At 39.5% G+C, this 18,919-nt stretch overlaps 1 protein-coding gene across 3 annotated transcripts in view; it reads left to right on the forward strand.

Annotated features, from left to right (window-relative positions):
* FIG4 (FIG4 phosphoinositide 5-phosphatase) overlaps nucleotides 1-18,919 on the forward strand; it is a 195,033-nt gene that overhangs the window by 166,859 nt on the left and 9,255 nt on the right. For all 3 annotated transcript variants that reach the window (XM_064289672.1, XM_064289653.1, XM_003404299.4), the window contains one exon: nucleotides 403-489. In XM_064289672.1, coding sequence (XP_064145742.1) covers nucleotides 403-489 — 87 coding nt within the window. The remainder of the gene's footprint in view (nucleotides 1-402; nucleotides 490-18,919) is intronic.

Raw genomic sequence — 18,919 nt, forward strand, 5'->3', positions numbered from 1 at the left:
ACAGTCTGAAGATGGTGCAATGGCACGTTGGTAGGGAAGGGATTGCAGCAGGGAAGGAAGAAATCCAGGTCCTGGAATAGGATTCTGTATTTGATATTCTGAATATCCTGTCATTTGTGTAACACTTTACAGGGTGCTTCCAAATGTATCATTTTAGTTGATCTCTAAACAACCCTGAAGTAGATTGAAAAGATATTATTATCTCCCTTTAGAGATGAAGAGCACAGAAAGAGCCAGTCAGTCACATATCCTGTGCTTCTTGGATAGCTTGTGGTTTTAAATTTTGCTTTTCTGAAATAAGCATCATTGTCATTTGAAAGCTCGTGCCATTTTTCTAGGATCTACTGAATTTATTGCAAGTCGTTCCTTCTGTAGCTTACTTTTATCCACTATCATTTGTAGATTTGTTCAGCTGGGGCAGAGTCAACATAAACAAGACAAGAGCGGCCAGCAGTATTGTTCCAAGTGCTCAGAGGGAGTTATAAAATTGTAAGTACTAAGTTAGAACTTTAAAAAAAAAAAAAAGATCTTTTTATCCATTCACAAGTGCCTTTTTTAAAAAGCATTTTTAAGAAAAATATTCAATCTTGTCACCAAATTGGTGCAAGCACTAAAGCATCTCCTCATGGTATCTTATTAGAGGAAAACTGGGTAGCTGGGGAAGAGACTGACAGCCTTGACTGTACTTGAAATGAGCCCTTTGGAGGTGGGATGGAATTGGTGGAGGCTTCCTCCCTGAACTCTGCCCTCCACTGGGGCAGAGGAGATGAGGTCATAAAACAGCTCTGACCCTGGAGACAGGCTCCTCCAATTCCATACAAGACCCTTGAGGGCAGGAGTGGCTCTGCTCTTCTAGCTTTATATCCCCACCGGTTCTAATAACTTGTTATAAGTTAAACAGGTGCTCAGTAAATTCTTAAATAAATTCTTAAATAAACAGGCCTGAATCACAGCTCTGCCACTTCCTTGTGTTTTTGTTTGTTTGTTTTTTTACCTTGAACAAGTAACTTAAGTGCTGTGTGGCTCAGTTTCCTCATCTGCAAAATGGGATAACAGTACATAATTATAGGAGAGTGGTGGAACTTAAATGAAATTATGCATACAGATTTGTTAGAGCAGTGTCTATGATAAGTTCTTAATAGGTGGTGAGCATCACCGTCATCATATTCATTATTATTCTCTGCTTGTTGAGAAGAAGCAAAGCAAAGAGTTGTGACCAGGAGAGGCTTCCTAATGCCATATGCCCAAACCAAACCCATTGCCACTGAGTCAATTCCAACTCATAGCGACCCTATAGGACAGAGTAGAACTGCCCCATAGAGTTTTCAAGGAGTGGCTGGTGGATATGAACTGCCAGTTTTTTGGTTAGTAGCCATAGCTCTTAAGCACTGTACCACCAGGGCTCCCATATGCCCAGCTGACTTTATTCCAGAAAATGGGTCACTGTGGAGATTAAACAAGGTTGAATATGTGAGGCATCTAGCTTAGTCTCTGGCGTGTGGTTGACAGTAAATGTTCTCCTCCTTTTCTTAGACCAAGTTTTATCTGTTTGTTCAATAAATTATTCATTTGATAGGTACTGGCCTAACTCCTCTGTGTCCTATATCTTCACAGTTCCTGATTGACAGTTAGGAGGTTGTTAGAGTAATCCAGGCAAAGCCTGGTGCCTTAGAGAGCAGTGACTGTGAGGCTGTTGCAAATGGGACATGCGTGAGACATATTTAGGAGGTAAAATAGACAGAATTTGGATACAGACTCATCACGGAGAAGGAGGAAGAAGGAGTTATCCAGGATGACCCTTAGGTTTTTGGTTTGTGTAAAAGGCTTGACTACCTGATTCATTCATTGATTCAGGAGGTAAGCATTGAATACCATTCATAGCTGCCATTTATTGAGCTAAGGATCACTGCAGATACAGCTGGTTTGTCTTTACAGTAACATCAAACTGGAGGAGTTTAGAAGGTAATTGAATCAGCTGATCTGGAACTCAGAAGAGAGCCCAGACTGGGGATGTAAATGCATACAGGTTAAACCCAGTGCCATCGAGTCGATTCCAACTCATAGTGACCCTATAGGACAGAGCAGAACTGCCCCATAGAGTTTCCAAGAAGCATACAGGTTAATGTAATTAAAGTCATTGGTTAAGGATGATATACCACCTAGGAAGAGAGAATAGACTGAGAAAGGGTCCACAGCTGAGTGTCAAGGGGGCCTGGGTCTAATGGCTGGGAGCAGAGAAAGTGAAACCTAAAAGGGAGACAAAGTGATAGAAAAACTAGACAGTGTTTTATCATAGCCTCCAAAAGGGCTGTTTATCCCTTTTTCCTCTTCCCTGTCCCTTTTATCCCCCCTCTTTTTTTTTTTTAAGCATATTAACTCTTATTAATTTAGAAACAACTTTTCTTTCTTATGGCTTATTAACATATGGAAGTATGGGCTCCCAAATGAATTGAAATACATGTGGCCAAACAAGGAAAATACTTATGTGTTAGTAAAAAATAAGAGACTTTTATTATATTATACAAATTGTATTACATCATTAAAATTTTGTAGTAAACTTATAACAAGAGAACTCTCAGAATGAATATAGCATACAAAGTAAAATAAAAACGTTTTCCCTTGTTTTCTTCAACATTGTGTCTACTTTGATCTGTAATGGGTCTTCCAGTTATTACTTTCATATTCTTTTTCTTAAAATATTTAGTATTTGCTTTTCTTAGCCCTAGGACAGATAAAAACCATGTGGATCTAGAATTTTTTTAACCTTTCCACTTAACTAGTAAAGACTGTAACATGAGTGTGTTTTTGCACCACATCTTTAGCAGGATAACAAAGAGCTTGGTAGGCTGGGCATTATGTTGTCATGGCAACTGCCCATGAGTTGTGTGTGTGTGTGTACTTTACACTGGAACTCTGTAACCAGGTTCTTAAAATGTCAACTATTCATTTTTAGATTACTGAAGCTATGCCAAAACCAAGAGAAATTAGATTTGCATGAGATTCTTGAAATTCTCATCTTGTTATATTTTAGATTCTAGTATATTTAAAAATGGTAATAAGTTTATTTTAAGCTCCAATACATATGTATCTGCTCATCTCTGAATAGTTCATAATCTTCCCAATTTTTCTTTAAATTTTGAGGCAAAATCAGTTTTCCTTTTCTACATATGAGGTATATAAATTGCCAAATGAAAAAAAATATTGACAGTAAATAACTGGCAAAGAGCCAGTGGAGCAGGGACTCCCTAAAGGTGGGGGGCAGTGACCACGAGGGTCCTGGACACTTTCAGTTAAGGTCTTGCAGGACATTTCATAGAAGTAATACACCGTCAGCCCAAACACCCAAAGCTGTGTTGTGCCTGAGCAGACCCTCCCTTTGACTTACACTTCTCCCTGAGTGTGTGGGTGGTGATCAGGAAGGAATGACATCACCAGTATCTGCTGAGCTCTTGGCATGTGACGAGCAGTTTCCAATGTACTTTGTTGTTATTGGATGATGTTCTGTTGATTTCAACTCATTGCAGCCCCATGTGACAGAGTAGAACAGCCTGTAGGGTTTTTTAGGCAGTAATCTTTTCGGGAGCAGATTACTAGGTCTTTCCTCCACGATGGTGCTGGGTAGGTTTGAACCACCAACCTTATGGTTAGCAGCCAAGCATTTAACCATTGTGCCACCAGGGCCCCTTCTCCTTAATACCTTAACCTGTGTTAACTCACTTCTCACAATATTATCATCACCTCCATCTTACTGAGGGGGATACCGAAGCACAGAGAAGTTATATAATTTGCCCAAGGTCACATAGCTAACAAGTGGAGGAGCCGGGATTCAAACCCAGATTGATTAGCTCTAGAGTCCATGCTCTGCGCCACTAAACTATAAATGCCCAATATTACCGGCAGCTTCTGTAGCCACTGTGGTAAAAATACTGAGTTATTAGCATTAACAACCCTCACTTTGGTCCTCTGCTGTGAACTAGATTTGTAGACACCTCTGCCTACAGGCTTAATATTTGAAGAGACTATCCCTGTATTCTTTTCCCAGTCCTCAACGCATTGTCCTTATGTAGATGTACTTGTGCTTCCGGGGCAAGCATACTTTGCTGGACTGATTTGGTAACATGAAATAGAGACCGTTTAGCCGTCATCGGAACAGTGCTCTTGGTAGGGTTATTGCTATCCTACTGGGTTAGAAGCTTCTAGAGAGCAGCCTACCTCTGTGTCCCCTGCAACCCCCAGAATAGTACCTTAAATAGAGTGGACAGTAAATATTTGTTGAAATGTACTGAACCCCGCCTCTCCCTCCCCGTTACTAATAAGGTCTGTATAGGCCCCCTGAGCACCCCTAGAAACCCAGGTGACCCAAATCTCTGATGGCTTTCAGCCACCTTCCGGGAGTAGTTTTGCACCTTTTTTCCCCATCCTTGAACATTTGGTTAGTTCTTCCCCTATTTGGTTTCTTGCTAGTAAGCCCTCTCCCCTCTCCTGTTGCTTTGTTTCCCTACTGACTTCTAAAAGACTGAAGTGAGCACACCAACTTTCTAGTGTTTTTTTCTTTATCCCTCCTTATAGTTTCCACTCGTACCCATGACCAAATCCAGGGTGAGAAGGGCCAGAGTAGAAGGATTTGTGTGCTGGGCAGCGGGGTGCCATGGGGCCAGGCAGTGATTCATTGTGTCTGTGCAGGACCAGCGTGTCCTCATTTTAGTTTTACACTCCTACCTGTTCTCTGGGAGTTTTAAAAAAGCAACTAATGCCAATCAGTGGTGGGTTAAAAACAACATAAGCACAAACATTATTAGTGCCTGCTATTCTGTGGCTCACCTATTCCAAGAATATGTCTCAGGCATTTAAAAACTACCTCTAAGAAATGGTTCAAAATACAATACATAGAGTATAGATAAATATTTTTTTAACTTAGGATTCTTCCAACACAGGATAAACTGAAATATAAATCAAGTAAATAAGTGTGTTTACTGTTTGGGGACCAGGAGGTTGATTTATTCAATAAGTACATCTTGTAATAAGCAGTATTTACTGGTCTTAGCATAAAGGCCCTTCCCTATGGGCTTCTGCCGGGGGGGAGTGAGAAAAACCAGACCAGTTGCTCCTCAAATCGATTCCAACTCATGACATTCCTATATGTGTCAGAGTAGAACTGTATCCATAGGGTTTTCAATGGCTGATTTTTTGCAAGTAGATTGCCAGGCCTTTCTTCCAAGGTGGCTCTGGGTGGACTCGAACCTTTAACCTTTTGGTTAGCGGCTGAAGGAGTTAACTCTTCACACTGCCCAGGGACTCCTCTGCTAGAGGAAGTGTTTCACAAATCAGAGAAGGATGCTCTTAGGGAGTGTAACAGCACTTTTCCAGGCTGATGAGAGAGCATGACAGTGGCCATAAGTAACTCAGCTTCATTTACTTTTCATGATATAATTTTCGATAATGTGTTTCCTATATGCAGGTCACCGCACCCCCTCCCCCCATTGATTTCATCTAGTCCTCTGTAGATAATGGTCTGGTCTCTGCGCTGCAGGCTAAGTAAGTGTTTCTATTTTAATGAGCAGCTCTTGTTATCTTTCCCAAACACCTAGAGTCCAGTCTTTATAGGTTTAAGAATTAGATTAGATGGGAGGCAGTGAGCAATGATTAATCAGCTAATTCGCTCTGTAGGCGGAAGACAATAGGTGATAACAAGTCGGTCAGCTCTCAGCTCAAGGAAACGATGTAACCTCTTTCATTGCCCAGAAATTACCATGACAGCCTTTCTTCCTCTTTATTCTGGCCTTTACTTTTTTCTCTCTTTTTCTTTAATCCTCTCTGACTTTTCCTGTATACTTTTTCTATTCCTAGTTATCACTTTTTATCCCTCCCCTCCATATCTTCTACTTTTACTTTCCTTTCCTCCGTTTCCCTCTTTCTCCTCTCCATCTTTTGTCCATCCCCATGCCAGGGTATTTTAAGATTTTTTTTCCCCTAAGTACAGTAATCCCTCCCAAACACAAGTTCCCTTCATGTATTCTAGTATAGTGCTTTTCAGGCTGTAATTCTTGACCCATTAATGGGTTCTTGACACTAAGTTAGTAGGACTCCAAACAATGAAATGAAATGGAACAGAGCCCAATGGTATAGAAAATGCCAGTGCATGGCACACAGTATGGTTAAGTATGGTCTCATGAAACTTGTTTCTAGGCATCAGTACAGCATGTGTGTACTGGTTTGCCATACAAAGTACATTTCTCAGTGTGGGTAACAATCACAGCTTGTATTTACTTGAATGCACCTTTTCTGGAACCACATGAATTAAAAAAACAGCGCTATTCATGGCGTCTAGGCACTTGGTAAATGTTGAATAAATGAAAAGTATGTGTGAGTGATTCCTGTTGGGGATCATTAGACAAAGAGAAGAAGAGGTCAAGAAAAGAAGAGAGGACTTTTTGTGGCCTATCAATAGTAGAAATAAAATAAATCCAGGCCTTGGAAAATATACTCCTGATACTCAGTGAATTGGGAGCTGGAATGAGTGTGTGAGGGACATGGGAGCAGGACTCTACAGCTGAAAGTAAAAAATGGAAAAGCCCGTCAAACAAACATCGTTTCTTTGAATAGTGTCTGCATGCTATGTTAAACAAGATTAATTTATTGAAACAAGGTGAATTTGTTGAAAATTTGAGGGGCAAATATCCATCATGCAACAGTTTCTAGCATGCGTGGAATAATAAATGGAAATTTAATTGTAGGTATTTGTGTTACTAATTTAAGGTATCTAAATTGACATTGATATTCCTTTTATTTACTATATTGACGTCTCATTTTAGTGACTACAAACATGCCATTTATAGCCACTTTCACGGGTTCACATAAGATCTTAAGTACACCTTAATAAGGGTTTTTTGTTTGTTTGTTTTTAGGAACATAGCTCTTCTATAAGGTACGGTGTGCAGTACTCCAGATGTCATTAAACAACACATATTTACTGAATGCTCACTATGTAGGTGCTTGCGTTGTTGCAAGTACGTTGTTGGGTGAGACACAGTCCCTGCCTCTAAGGCTTTACTTTACTATTAGTGGGGAGATTGACAAGTGGGTCAGTGATTACAGCAGGTGGTGTGAACGCGTTAGCAGAGGAGGCTGTGGGAGTACATAGAATCCCGGGGTAGAGATTTCTGGGCAAGCTTAGCCTCTGGCTGAGTTCAAGGGAAGGATGGAGTTATCTAGACAAAGAAGGCAAAGAGGCTTAGGACAGAGACTCTAGACCACACACTGCTTTTGGAGACCTATAAGTAATTCTATGTACCATCGACTCGAAGTCAATGGGCAATATAAGGAGAAATGTCCCTGAGTGGTGCAAATGGTTAACACACTCAGCTGTTCACCAAAAGGCTGGAAGTTAGAGTCTACCTCGAGGTGCCTTAGAAGAAAAGCCTGGCAGTCTACTTCTGAAAAATCAGCCATTGAAAACCCCACGGAGCTCAGTTCTACTCTGACCCACGTGAGCTTGCCATGAGTCAGAATCAACTCTCTGGCAACTGGTAATACAAAAGGATAATCAACAGATAGGAGACACAGATAGATCGGACAAGACCAGAAGGAGCCTTACATACTGAGAAAGGGAGCTTGACACTTATTGTTTTAATCAGGGGGATGATAGGCTTATATTTGCATTTTAAAATGGTCACTCTGGAAATAGCATGGAGAATGGATTAGAAGTGGGGAGCTAACCAACCTATCTGTTGGAAACATCAGGACAAGAAAATGATTAGAGTCTGCTATTGGCAGTTGAAATATAAAGGTAGAATCCGTAAAGATTCCGTAATGGATTGGGTGTGGGGGACATGTACAAGGCCAGGGGTTTTCTGGCTTGACTAGATATGGCGGTAAGTCACCAGGATAGGAAATATAGAACAAACGGAAAGTTTAGGGGCTAAGATGGTAGTTTGTGACAAAAAGAGGACGTCTGAATGGTACGTGTGGAGCTCAAGAGGATTTAGATTCAAGGAATTGCATAATTTAGTGTTTTCCAGCTCTTGATTTAAAAGCAAGTAAGTTAAATTTCTTCATTTTCTCGAAGGAGGTCCAAGTTAAATAGAGCCTTATGTGTGCTTTTTAAATTTTTAAATGGTCAGATTAAAGCAGGGGGGACCCTTCAATTGCTGATAGGGATGATGAATTGGTTTAAGATGTATTTTAGCCCATAGAACTCTGTGTTAGTGTTCATATGAGCAAGCAAGGTTAATCCTAGGGAAGCAGATTTGGATATCTGGTATGGCCATGTGAGGGCTATTACTCATTGGTTTTCTTAGCTCAGGATACAAGAATCGTATTTTGTAACTCTTTAACCTTTTGTTATGTTATTAGTTTACCAAATTATCACTCGTTTTGTGTATGCAAGGTGGGTGGGATGCTTTTTGGCAGATGAATTAGTGAGCTTTGTGTTATGTCACCGTGGCTTCCTGATAACTATTTCTTTTGCCCAATGACAGTGTGTGTCCAGGTAGAATGTATTCACTGCCCTTGTCTTCTGTGAGCATAGATTAGAAGTCTTTTCAGTTAAGATACATTTTTGGTTGAAATACAAAGAAAAAAAGATTTCAATTTCATATTTAAATATAGCTATACCACTCTATATATGACTCAGAACTCCTTGGGGCTTTTACAAATGGTTTTAAAAATAAAGTACAAACCCCATTAAGTCTTAATTGTGTTTGAAATTCATCAACAGGCACTAATAGTTTTTTAGTGCTATATAACCAATTTTCCATGTTTAATATTTTAATATTATTACTCATTTTCTTTATGATCTTATGAAGAAATTTGAGGAATGATACCATGGAAACTAAATATATTTTCATAATTAAAGCCTATTCATATTTTATTAACATTCTTTTAAAATCTTCCCAATTTTGTGAGAAAGTCCTTGGTAAATGGATCCCACTATGTGATTATTTTTAATCTAAAACGAATCTAAAAAGACTGGGAGTTACTGGAGGGCAAGACTTACCTGTCTTTGCTATATACCAGGTATCATGCTAGGTAGCATGGTAAAAAGTAAGCATTAAATTGATTATGAATGAATAATACCTGACATACATTGGTTTTAGCTCTTTTAGAAAATGTTATACAAAAATTGTGAAGAAGAATTGCCAAGGTTAACAAATTGAAGCAAATGGCAAGACAAATGACAAGTATTTATAGATTTTTATTTCATTATAGTTTATGTTCAGTTTTAGATGTAGCAACTCAGAGTTCTTGGCAAACATCTCATGATTTTCTCAATTGATAAATTATTACTGTCATTATGAGTTGAAGTCTACATCAGTAGGACCGGTTAAAATAGGACCGTGATTTTCTGATTTCTAGTTTCTTTCTGCTACCAAATTAATGCAACTGTTGATAAGAGAACCGCCCCTCCAACCACCACCACCCCCCCCATATATTTAACTAGCTCTTGGAATCCCTTGGAACACTGGTGGCACAGTGGTTAATAGCCTACAGCTCCTAACCAAAAGTTCAGCAGTTTGAATCCACCAGCTGCCTCTTGGAAACCCTATGGGGCAGTTCTACTTTGTCCTATAGGGTCGCTGTGAGTCAGAATCAACTCGACAGCAGTGGATTTGGTTTTAGGTTTGGAATCCCTTGATCAACATGCCTAGAATAGAACTATGATTTCTGAATTTCCACTTCCTTGTTGTTTCCAAATTCTTGAAGTTCTATAAGATTTCCTTAGTTTCTATATTTAACTTATTCTTAGAACCCTGATTTAAAAACATTGGTTTGATCTCAATTGGGAAAAGTAAACATTTTTATAAATCTTCCTTCTCAAACCCACTTTCCATTAGCTTGCAAAGGCATTCTTTGTAGGACAGTTTACACCCGTTAGTAAAAGACCACAGTATTTATTCTGTGTGTGTGATGTCACCAAAACACTAATTAAACCCAGAACGTCTGAATAAAATATATTCTGTCTGTATTCAGAAGAAAAAAGGGATTGGGACTATCTTGACTTTCTTAACCATTTTTTAAAATTATTATTTATAATTGTGTTAGATGTTCATTCCAAACCCATTGCTGTGGAGTTGATTCCAACTCATAACGACAGAGTAGGGTTTCCAAGGCTGAAATCTTTATGGGAGCAGACTGCCACATCTTCTTCCCACTGACCTTTCGGTTGGCAGCCGAGTGCATTAACCACTGTGTCACCAGGGCTGTTCCTCTATGGTAGTGGGTTCCAATTTTCTGGTCACACAAGAATATCTTGGGAAGCTAATTTGAAAATACAAATCTCAAAGCAAACAAAAATCAAACAACAATAAAAACAGGGAACAACCAGTGTCCCTAAAGGTGGTTAAATAGATTATGGAGAGGCACTTAATTTTCATTTTGGACTTTTGGTTACTGTTTAAATTTTGTACATGTAACATATGGAGTCACCATGAGTCAGAATTGATGCCAGGGCAACAACCAACAACAACAGCACCATACTTTTCTTTACATTAAAGATACTAACAGATTATGGGTCATGTTTTGTTTTCTTCTTTACCATTTTCTGTGTTAAAAACATAATTAGTATTGTTATTTTAAAACAAGGAATACAAAACACAGAATTTACAGTCCTATTGCTGAAGATTCTGGTTCACAACACCTGAAGTAAAGCCTGGGAATCTGTATTTTATAAAGTTCTCCATTTGAATGTAATCCTCAGCCAGGATGGGGATCCACTACTCTGTTGAATCCTTTCTAGAAGTCCCTTCAGCAGCTGTTGGAACATCTACTGGACAGGTTACCCATCACAGACTAATGCTGACAGAAATGAGGCCTCATGAGTGTCTTTCTGAAAACTCAGGATAGTTCAGTTTTGTTTTGATGGCTCATGATACTACTGATACCACCTTCCAAAGGACAGTTTTTTTTCCTGATTCTTATGGTTAGTAAAGTGAAAGAAAACTCTGAAAAGTACTCCTCAACACTGTCAAGGTCATCAGAAGCAAAGAAAAGTCTGAGAAACTATCACAGCCAAGAGGAACCTAAGGAGACATGATGACTAAATGCAATGTGGTCTCCTGGCTGGGGCCCTGGAACTAAGGAAATCTGAATAAACTATGGACTTTTGTTAACAATAATGTATCAATATTGGTTCATTAATTGTAACAAATGTACTGATGGAAGATGTTGAAAATAGGAGAAACTGAATGTGGGGGATATGGGAACTCTGTACTCTCTTTGCAATAATTCTGTCAATCTAAAGCGGTTATAAAATACAAAGTTTATTTAAAAAGCTACAGGTTGGTTACAAGAGATGTAATGACATGACATGGCAAACTCAATGATAAAATTTTATAAATAATCAGGAAAAGGTGAGAACATCACATGGGTGTGAAGAATATAAGTAGGGCATCATCACTTCTATGTGGGAGATAAGACACATGGCTATTACTCCAGTCACTTGGTTGAGTTTCTGGAAGTAACAGGCCCAGTCACCTGAGAGTCTGGGTGCCTGCTCCTAGCTAAAAGCAAGAGAGCTGGATCTGACTGTGCTTTACTCATGGCCAGACTTGATGGCACCTAACAACAGCAACAACAGCAGCTGTGTGGTCAGGGTTCAGTTGCAGAAAACATAATCCACTCTAGCTACACTAAACAGAAAGTAATTTATTATAGGATTTTAAGTGGGTTTCAGAATCACTAGGAGGGCTGAAGAAACAGACTCTACACCAAGCTTGCAGAAATGATTCCAAAAATCATATGGCAAACCATCAGAGTAGCTGCTGCATCTGCCTTGATCGAGAAGCTGTCATAGCAGCTACTGGCACCAAAACCAGCCACCTCAGCTATTATCAGGAAGCCACCAAATCAAAAAACCACCCCTATAGTAGCCAATTCGAGAACATGCTACCTCTGCCACAGTCTGCAAAATGGATACTTCTCTGCGCATGACTCAGTTCAAACTCAAAGCCTCATGTAAGTACAAGTGGTTGCAAGAAATGAAATCACATTTTGAACTCTACTTTAAAGGAAGTCTGGGAAATTTGTCTTTGATTTTCAGCCTCTGCACACTAGAAGGTGGATTCAGGTAGATATTGAGGAATTTGGTCTATGGTATCTGCTACATTCTGCCCCTCTAGCTACCCAGTTATCTATGCATACTCTTCTTCCTATAAATAGAACCCAGTCCCTCCTCCTTAAATTACTGCATCCCACTCAAAGGCCCGGATCTCTGGGTTATGTGCAAATCTCTTCATCAGGTCCAAATGAGGCTTCTTGTGACCTGCTGTTGTTGTTGTATGCCGTCAAGTCTATTCTGATTCATAGCAACCCTATAAAACAGAGTAAAATCACCCCCTAGGGTTTCCGAGGCTGTAATCTTTACGGGAGCAGATCACCTGGTGGGTTCAAACTGCTGTACTTTGGTTAACAGCTGAATACTTAACCATTGAGCCACTAGGGCTCCTTCTCTTGTGATCTAGTGACCTGTAAACTAAAAGACTACCTCTCTGCTCCCAATATATAATGGCAGAAAAGGAAAATCAAAACCGTTATTCAGAAAGGTAGTTTCTGGGAAACACAGAACCGTTGTCTGTAGGTGTTCTAGGCAAGAATGGTTTACCTGCTTGGATAGTGGAGTAAATTTCTTGGGTAGCCATCGGCACACATACAGTGGCCCAGTAGCAGTGAGAATCCCTAGTGCCTGCATTGTAGTCTTGAAATATCAGTTCCTCACTAATAGGAATGAGAGCTTCTTGGAGAATTGACTGGTCTCAGGTTTTGTTCAGGAAATGTACAAAATGAACCTGGAACATCGTGTGAATCAAGATAGCAAGAAACCTATTTAGGATTACTAGGGTCATATCAGAAACTCAGGAGCAAACTTAAAGAGGCTCCCACTGGACATAGAGAGGACAATTTGAACATTATTATAATTGTAGCAGATTGGAACTCATAGAATATGTCTAAATCCACTAATTTGGGATGGTTTTTTTTTTTTTTTTAATTGGTCATTTTTAAAGGATAGTAGGGAACCAATTCATTATCTGGAAAACTGGCAAATGAGGGGAAGGAATCAATCATATGATTCTTTGAATCATATGAACTGTACCAGTGAGTAACCAAATCAGAGATGAGGAAGAGCACAAAATTATCCCAGCTAATTAAAAAAAAAGATGAGATGGTTATCATTTGGCAATCTCCAGTGAATTAATGGATCCAGATATTGAGCATCAGTGGCTATTAACATCAAAAAAGATAAACAGCTAGATAGGATGGCTCTCCTGATGAAACAACACACCACAACCCACAGTCTTGCCAATGGGATTGAAGCAGAGTCTCATCAAGCTTCTGCATCCAACTACTAACTTGCAGGAAATATAAAAGACAAAGGAACATTTTGAACTGCATAATGAATATCCAATCAGCAAAATCCAAACTGAGGGAATATCTACAACCTGAACACTTCAACAATTAAATGGTAAGGAAAAGAAAGGAAAGAGGACCTGTAAATTAAGAGGCATATCAAATGGGCTAGACTAAACTATGGAGCTGAAAGAACTGAGGAAAAAATTTAAGCCTCAAGTTGCATTAGTGAAGGATTCTATAGGGAAATTATTAAACGATGCAGGAAATGTCAAAAGAAGGTAGAAGTTATTGTACCAAAAAGAATTAGTCGATGTTCAACCATTTCAAGAGGTAGCATATGATCAGGAACCCATGTACTAAAGGAAGAAGTCCAAGCTGCTCTGAAGGCATTGGCAAAAAACAAGGCTCTAGGAATTGATGGAATATCAGTTGAGATGTTTCAACAAACAGATGCAGCGCTGGAGGTGCTCACTCATCTATGCCAAGAAATATGGAAGACAGCTTCCTGGCCAACTGACTGGAAGAGATCCATATTTATGCCTATTCTCAGGAAGGGTGATCCAACCGAAAGTGGAAATTATAGAACAATATCATTAATATCACACACAAGCAAAATTTTCCTGAAGATCATTCAAAAATGGCTGCAGCAGTATATTGACAGGGAACTGCCAGAAATTCAGGCCGGTTTCAGAAGAGGATGTGGAACCAGGGATATCATTGCTGATGTCAGATGGATCCTGGCTGAAAGCAGAGAATACCAGAAGGATGTTTACCTGTGCTTTATTGACTATGCAAAGGCATTCGACTGTGTGGATCATAACAAATCATGGATAACATTGCAAAGAATGAGAATTCCAGAACACTTAATTGTGCTCATGAGGGATCTTTACGTAGACCAAGAGGCAGTTGTTTGGACAGAACAAGGGGGTACTGAGTGGTTTAAAATCAGGAAAGGTGTGCGTCAGGGTTGTATTCCTTCACCATACCTCTTCAATCTGTATGCTGAGCAAATAATCTGAGAAGCTAGACTATATGAAAAAGAACAGGGCATCCGGATTAGAGGAAGACTCATTAACGACCTGTGTTATGCAGTTGATACAACTTTGCTTGCTGAAAGTGAAGAGGACTTGAAGCACTTACTAATGAAGATCAGAGACCACAGCCTTCAGTATGGATTGCACCTCAACATACAGAAAACAAAAATCCTCACAACTGGACCAGTAAGCAACATCAGGATAAATGGAGAAAAGATTGAAGTTGTCAAGGATTTCATTTTACTTGGATCCACAATCAACAGCCATGGAAGCAGCAGTCAAGAAATCAAACGGCACATTGCATCCGCTGCAAAGAGCCTCTTTAAAGTGTTGAAAAGCAAAGGTGTCACCTTGAAGACTATGGTGCGCCTGACCCAAGTCATGGTATTTTCAGTCGCGTCATATGCATGTGAAAGCTGGACAGTGAATAAGGAAGGTAGAAGAAGAACTGATGCCTTTGAATTGTGGTGTTGGTGAAGAATATTGAATATACCATGGACTGCCAGAAGAACAAACAAATCTGTCGTAGAAGAAGTACAACCAGGATGCTCCTTAGAAGCAAGAATGGTGAGACTGCGTCTTACATACTTAGGACATGTTGTCAGGAGGGATCAGTCCCTGGAGAAGGACATCGTGCTTGGCAAAGTACAGGGTCAGTGGAAAAAAGGAAGACCCTCAATGAAGTGGTTTGACACAGTGGCTGCAACAATGAGCTCAAGCATAACAACAATTCTAAGGATGGCTCAGGACCAGGCGGTGTTTCATCCTGTTGTGTACAGGGTCCCTATGACTTGGAACCAACTCAACAGCACCTAATAACAATAAACTATGGAGTCAGCGAATGCACGTTTGAATGAAAAAAACTTAAAAAAGAAGCACAGCCACATAAAAACTAAAAAATTTGTTCATCAAAAGACTTTATCAAGAAAAAAACAAGCTACCAACCGGGAAAATATTTTTGGAAACCATATATCTGACAAGAATCTAATAACCAAAATATGTATAAAACTTCAGCAACTTGACAGCAAAAGGACAAATCCAATCATAAAATGGACAAAGGACTTGAATAGACATTTCACCAAACAAGACACTTAAGTGGCCACCAAACACATGAAAAGATGCTCAGCAAGTCATTGGCCATCAGAGAGATGCAAATCATAACCACGATGAGGTACTATTTCACTCCCCCTCGGATGGCTAAGATTCAGAAAATAATAAATGTTGGTGAGGATGTGGGGAAATTGAGGTAATGCCATTTTAATGGAGAGCTTTTCTCTGACAAACTTTTGACAGCCTTTAAGGCTCTTATGTGCATTGTGTTGGTCTTCTCTATATAACAGTATAAAATAAGAAGTTACCTTTTAAGGGCAAAATAGTAAATGTTACAGTATGTTACCTAGATGTATTGGCTCCATTACCACATACACTCATCATCTATACTTTTATTGTAGTATCTGCACTATAGAACAAACACTGTAAAAGTGAGAGTTAACAGATCACGTGGACTTATTTAAAGTACATCACTTAGTGGGGATGGCTGAAATATATATAGCCCTTTCTTCAGCATTGTGTTTAAAGAACTTATGTATATAAAAAAAATAGTATGTATATATTATATATGTATAATATTAGTGTATATATGTATATAAAATATTAGTGTATATATAGCATGTTGTTTTTGTTAGGTGCTGTCGAGTCAATTCCAACTTACAGTGACCCTATAGAGCAGAGAATACATGCCCTATCAGGTTTCCAAGGAGTGGCTGGTGGATTTGAACTACCAGTCTTTTGGTTAGCAGCCAAGCTCTTAACCGCTGCACCACCAGGGCTCCAGATATAGCACAAGTGTATGTATTCACACATGCGTGTGTGTGTGCATGTGTATGTATATGTTCCATTGTCTTGGTTATCTATTGCTGCTTTAACAGAAATACCACAAGTGGATGACTTAAAAAAGGGGAAATTTATTCTCTCACAGTCTAGGAGGCTAGAAGTCCAAATTCAGGGTGTTAACTCCAGGGAAAGGCTTTCTCTCTGTTGGCTCTGGAGGAAGGTCCTTGTCATCAGTCCTCCCCTGGTCTAAGAGCTTCTCAGTGCAGGGACCCCAGGTCCAAAGGACGTGCTATTCTCCTGGCTCTTGTTTCTTTGTGGTATGAGGTCTCCGTGTCTCTCTGCTCACTTCTCTCTTTTATATTCCAAAAGAGATTGACTCAAAATACAATCTAATCTTGTAGATAGAGTCTTGCCTCATTAACAGAACTGCCACTAATCCCACCTCATTGATATCATAGAGGTAGGATTTACAACACATAGGAAAATCACATCAGATGACAAAATGGTGGACAGTCACACAATACTGGGAATCATGACCTCACCAAGTTGACACACATTTTTGGGGGACACAGTTCAATCCATAACATCCATCATCACAGATTATATTCTTCACTCTCTTCTTATCACTCATTTTGCACTTTCTAATGGTAGATTGTTTAGGGACTGACATTATTGTCATCCTTGTTTTAATGAATTTTAACCTGCCCATGCAGCTAACAACCACGTGTAATTTCTAACCTCCCTTCCAGTATGTCTCTCCTGGTGGTGGTGGTGGTGTTCAGACTCAGAGCAATGCTGTGTACAACAGAACTAAACACCGCCCAGGGCTACGCCATCCTCACAATTGTAGCTATGGTTGAGCTAATTGTTGTAACCACTGTCGGTCCATCTCATTGAGGGTTTTCCTCTTTTTAACTGACCCTCCACTTTACCAGGCATGATGTCCTTCTCCGGGGACTGATCACTTCTGATAACATGTCTAAAATGCATGAGTTGAAGTCTCACCATCCTTGTTTCTAAGGAGCATTCTAGTTGTACTTCCAAGACAGATTTGTTCATTCCTGTGGCAGTCCATAGTATATTCAGTATTCTCAACCAACACTATAGTTCAAATGTATCAATTCTTCTTCAGTCTTCTTTATTCATTGTCCTGCTTTCGCATGCACATGAGGTGATTGAAAATACCATGGCTTGGGTCAGGCACACCTTGGTCCTCAAAGTGACATCTTTGCTTTTTGCCCAGTGCAATATGTTGTTTGATTTCTTGCCTGGGACTTCTGTGGTCATTGATTGTGAATCCAAGTACAGTGAAATCCTTGAAAACTTCAATCTTTTCTCCATTTATCATGATGTTGCTTATTGGTCCAGTTGTGAGGATTTTTGTGGTTTTTTGTTTGTTTGTTTGTTTGTTTTTTATGTTGAGGTGTAATCCATACTGAAGGCTGTAGTCTTTGATCTTCATCAGTAAGTACTTCAAGTCCTCTTCTCCTCCGGCAAGCAAGGTTGTATTATCTGCATATCGCAGGTGGTTAATGAGCCTTTCTCCAACCCTAATGCCACGTTCTTTTTCATGTAGTCCAGTTTATCGGATTATTTGTTCCGTATACAGGTTGAATAAGCATGGTGAAAGGATACAACCCTGACGCACACCTTTCCTGACTTTAAACCATGCTGTATCCCCTTGTTCTGTTCGAATGACTGCCTTTTCGTCTATGTGCAGGTTCCTCAAGAGCACAATTAAGTATTCTGGAATTCCCATTCTTTGCAATGTTATCCATAATTTGTTATGATCCCCACAGTCAAATGCCTTTGGATAGTCAATAAAATACAGATAAACATCTTTCTGGTATTCTCTGCCTTCCACCAAGATCCATCTGACATCAGCAATGATATCCCTCATTCCGTGTCCTCTTCTGAATCCGGCTTGAGTTTCTGGCAGTTCCCTGTCAATTTATTGCTGCAACCATTTCGAATGATCTTCAGCAAAATTTTACTCATGTGTGTATTAATGATATTGTTACATAATTTCCACATTCTGTTGTATCCTGTTTCTTTGGAATGGGCACAAATATGGATCTCTTTCAGTAGATTGGCCAGGTAGCTGTCTTCCTAATTTCTTGGCATGGACGAGCGAGTGCTTCCAGCTTTGTATCTGTTTTTTGAAACATCTCAATTGGTATTCCATCAATTTCTGGAGCCTTATTTTTTGCCAGTGCTTTCAGTTCAGCTTGAATTTCTTCCTTCAGTACCATCAGTTCTTGATCATATGGTACCTCCTGAAGTGGTTGAATGTCAACCAGTTCTTTTTGGTACAGTGACTCCGTGTATTCCTTCCATCTTCTTTTGATGCCTCCTGCGTCATTCAGTATTTTTGTACATAGAATCTTTCAATATTGTAACTCAAGGCTTGAGTGTTTTCTTCAGTTCTTTTCATCTTGAGGAATGCTGAATGTGTTTTTCCCTTTTGGTTTTCTAACTTTGCACATTTCAATACTTTACTTTGTCTTCCTGAGACACCCTTCGAATTCTTCTGTTCAGCTTTTTTTATGTGATCATTTTTTCCATTCGCTTTAGCTGTTCTGTGTTCAAGAACAAGTTTCAGAGTCTTTTCTGACATCCATTTTGGTCTTTTCTTTCTTTCCTGTCTTTTTAATGACCGTTTGCCTTCTTTATGTATGATGCCCCTGATGTCATTCCACAACTTGTCT

This window comes from Loxodonta africana, chromosome 1, assembly GCF_030014295.1.
Source record: "Loxodonta africana isolate mLoxAfr1 chromosome 1, mLoxAfr1.hap2, whole genome shotgun sequence".
NCBI lineage: Eukaryota > Metazoa > Chordata > Mammalia > Proboscidea > Elephantidae > Loxodonta > Loxodonta africana.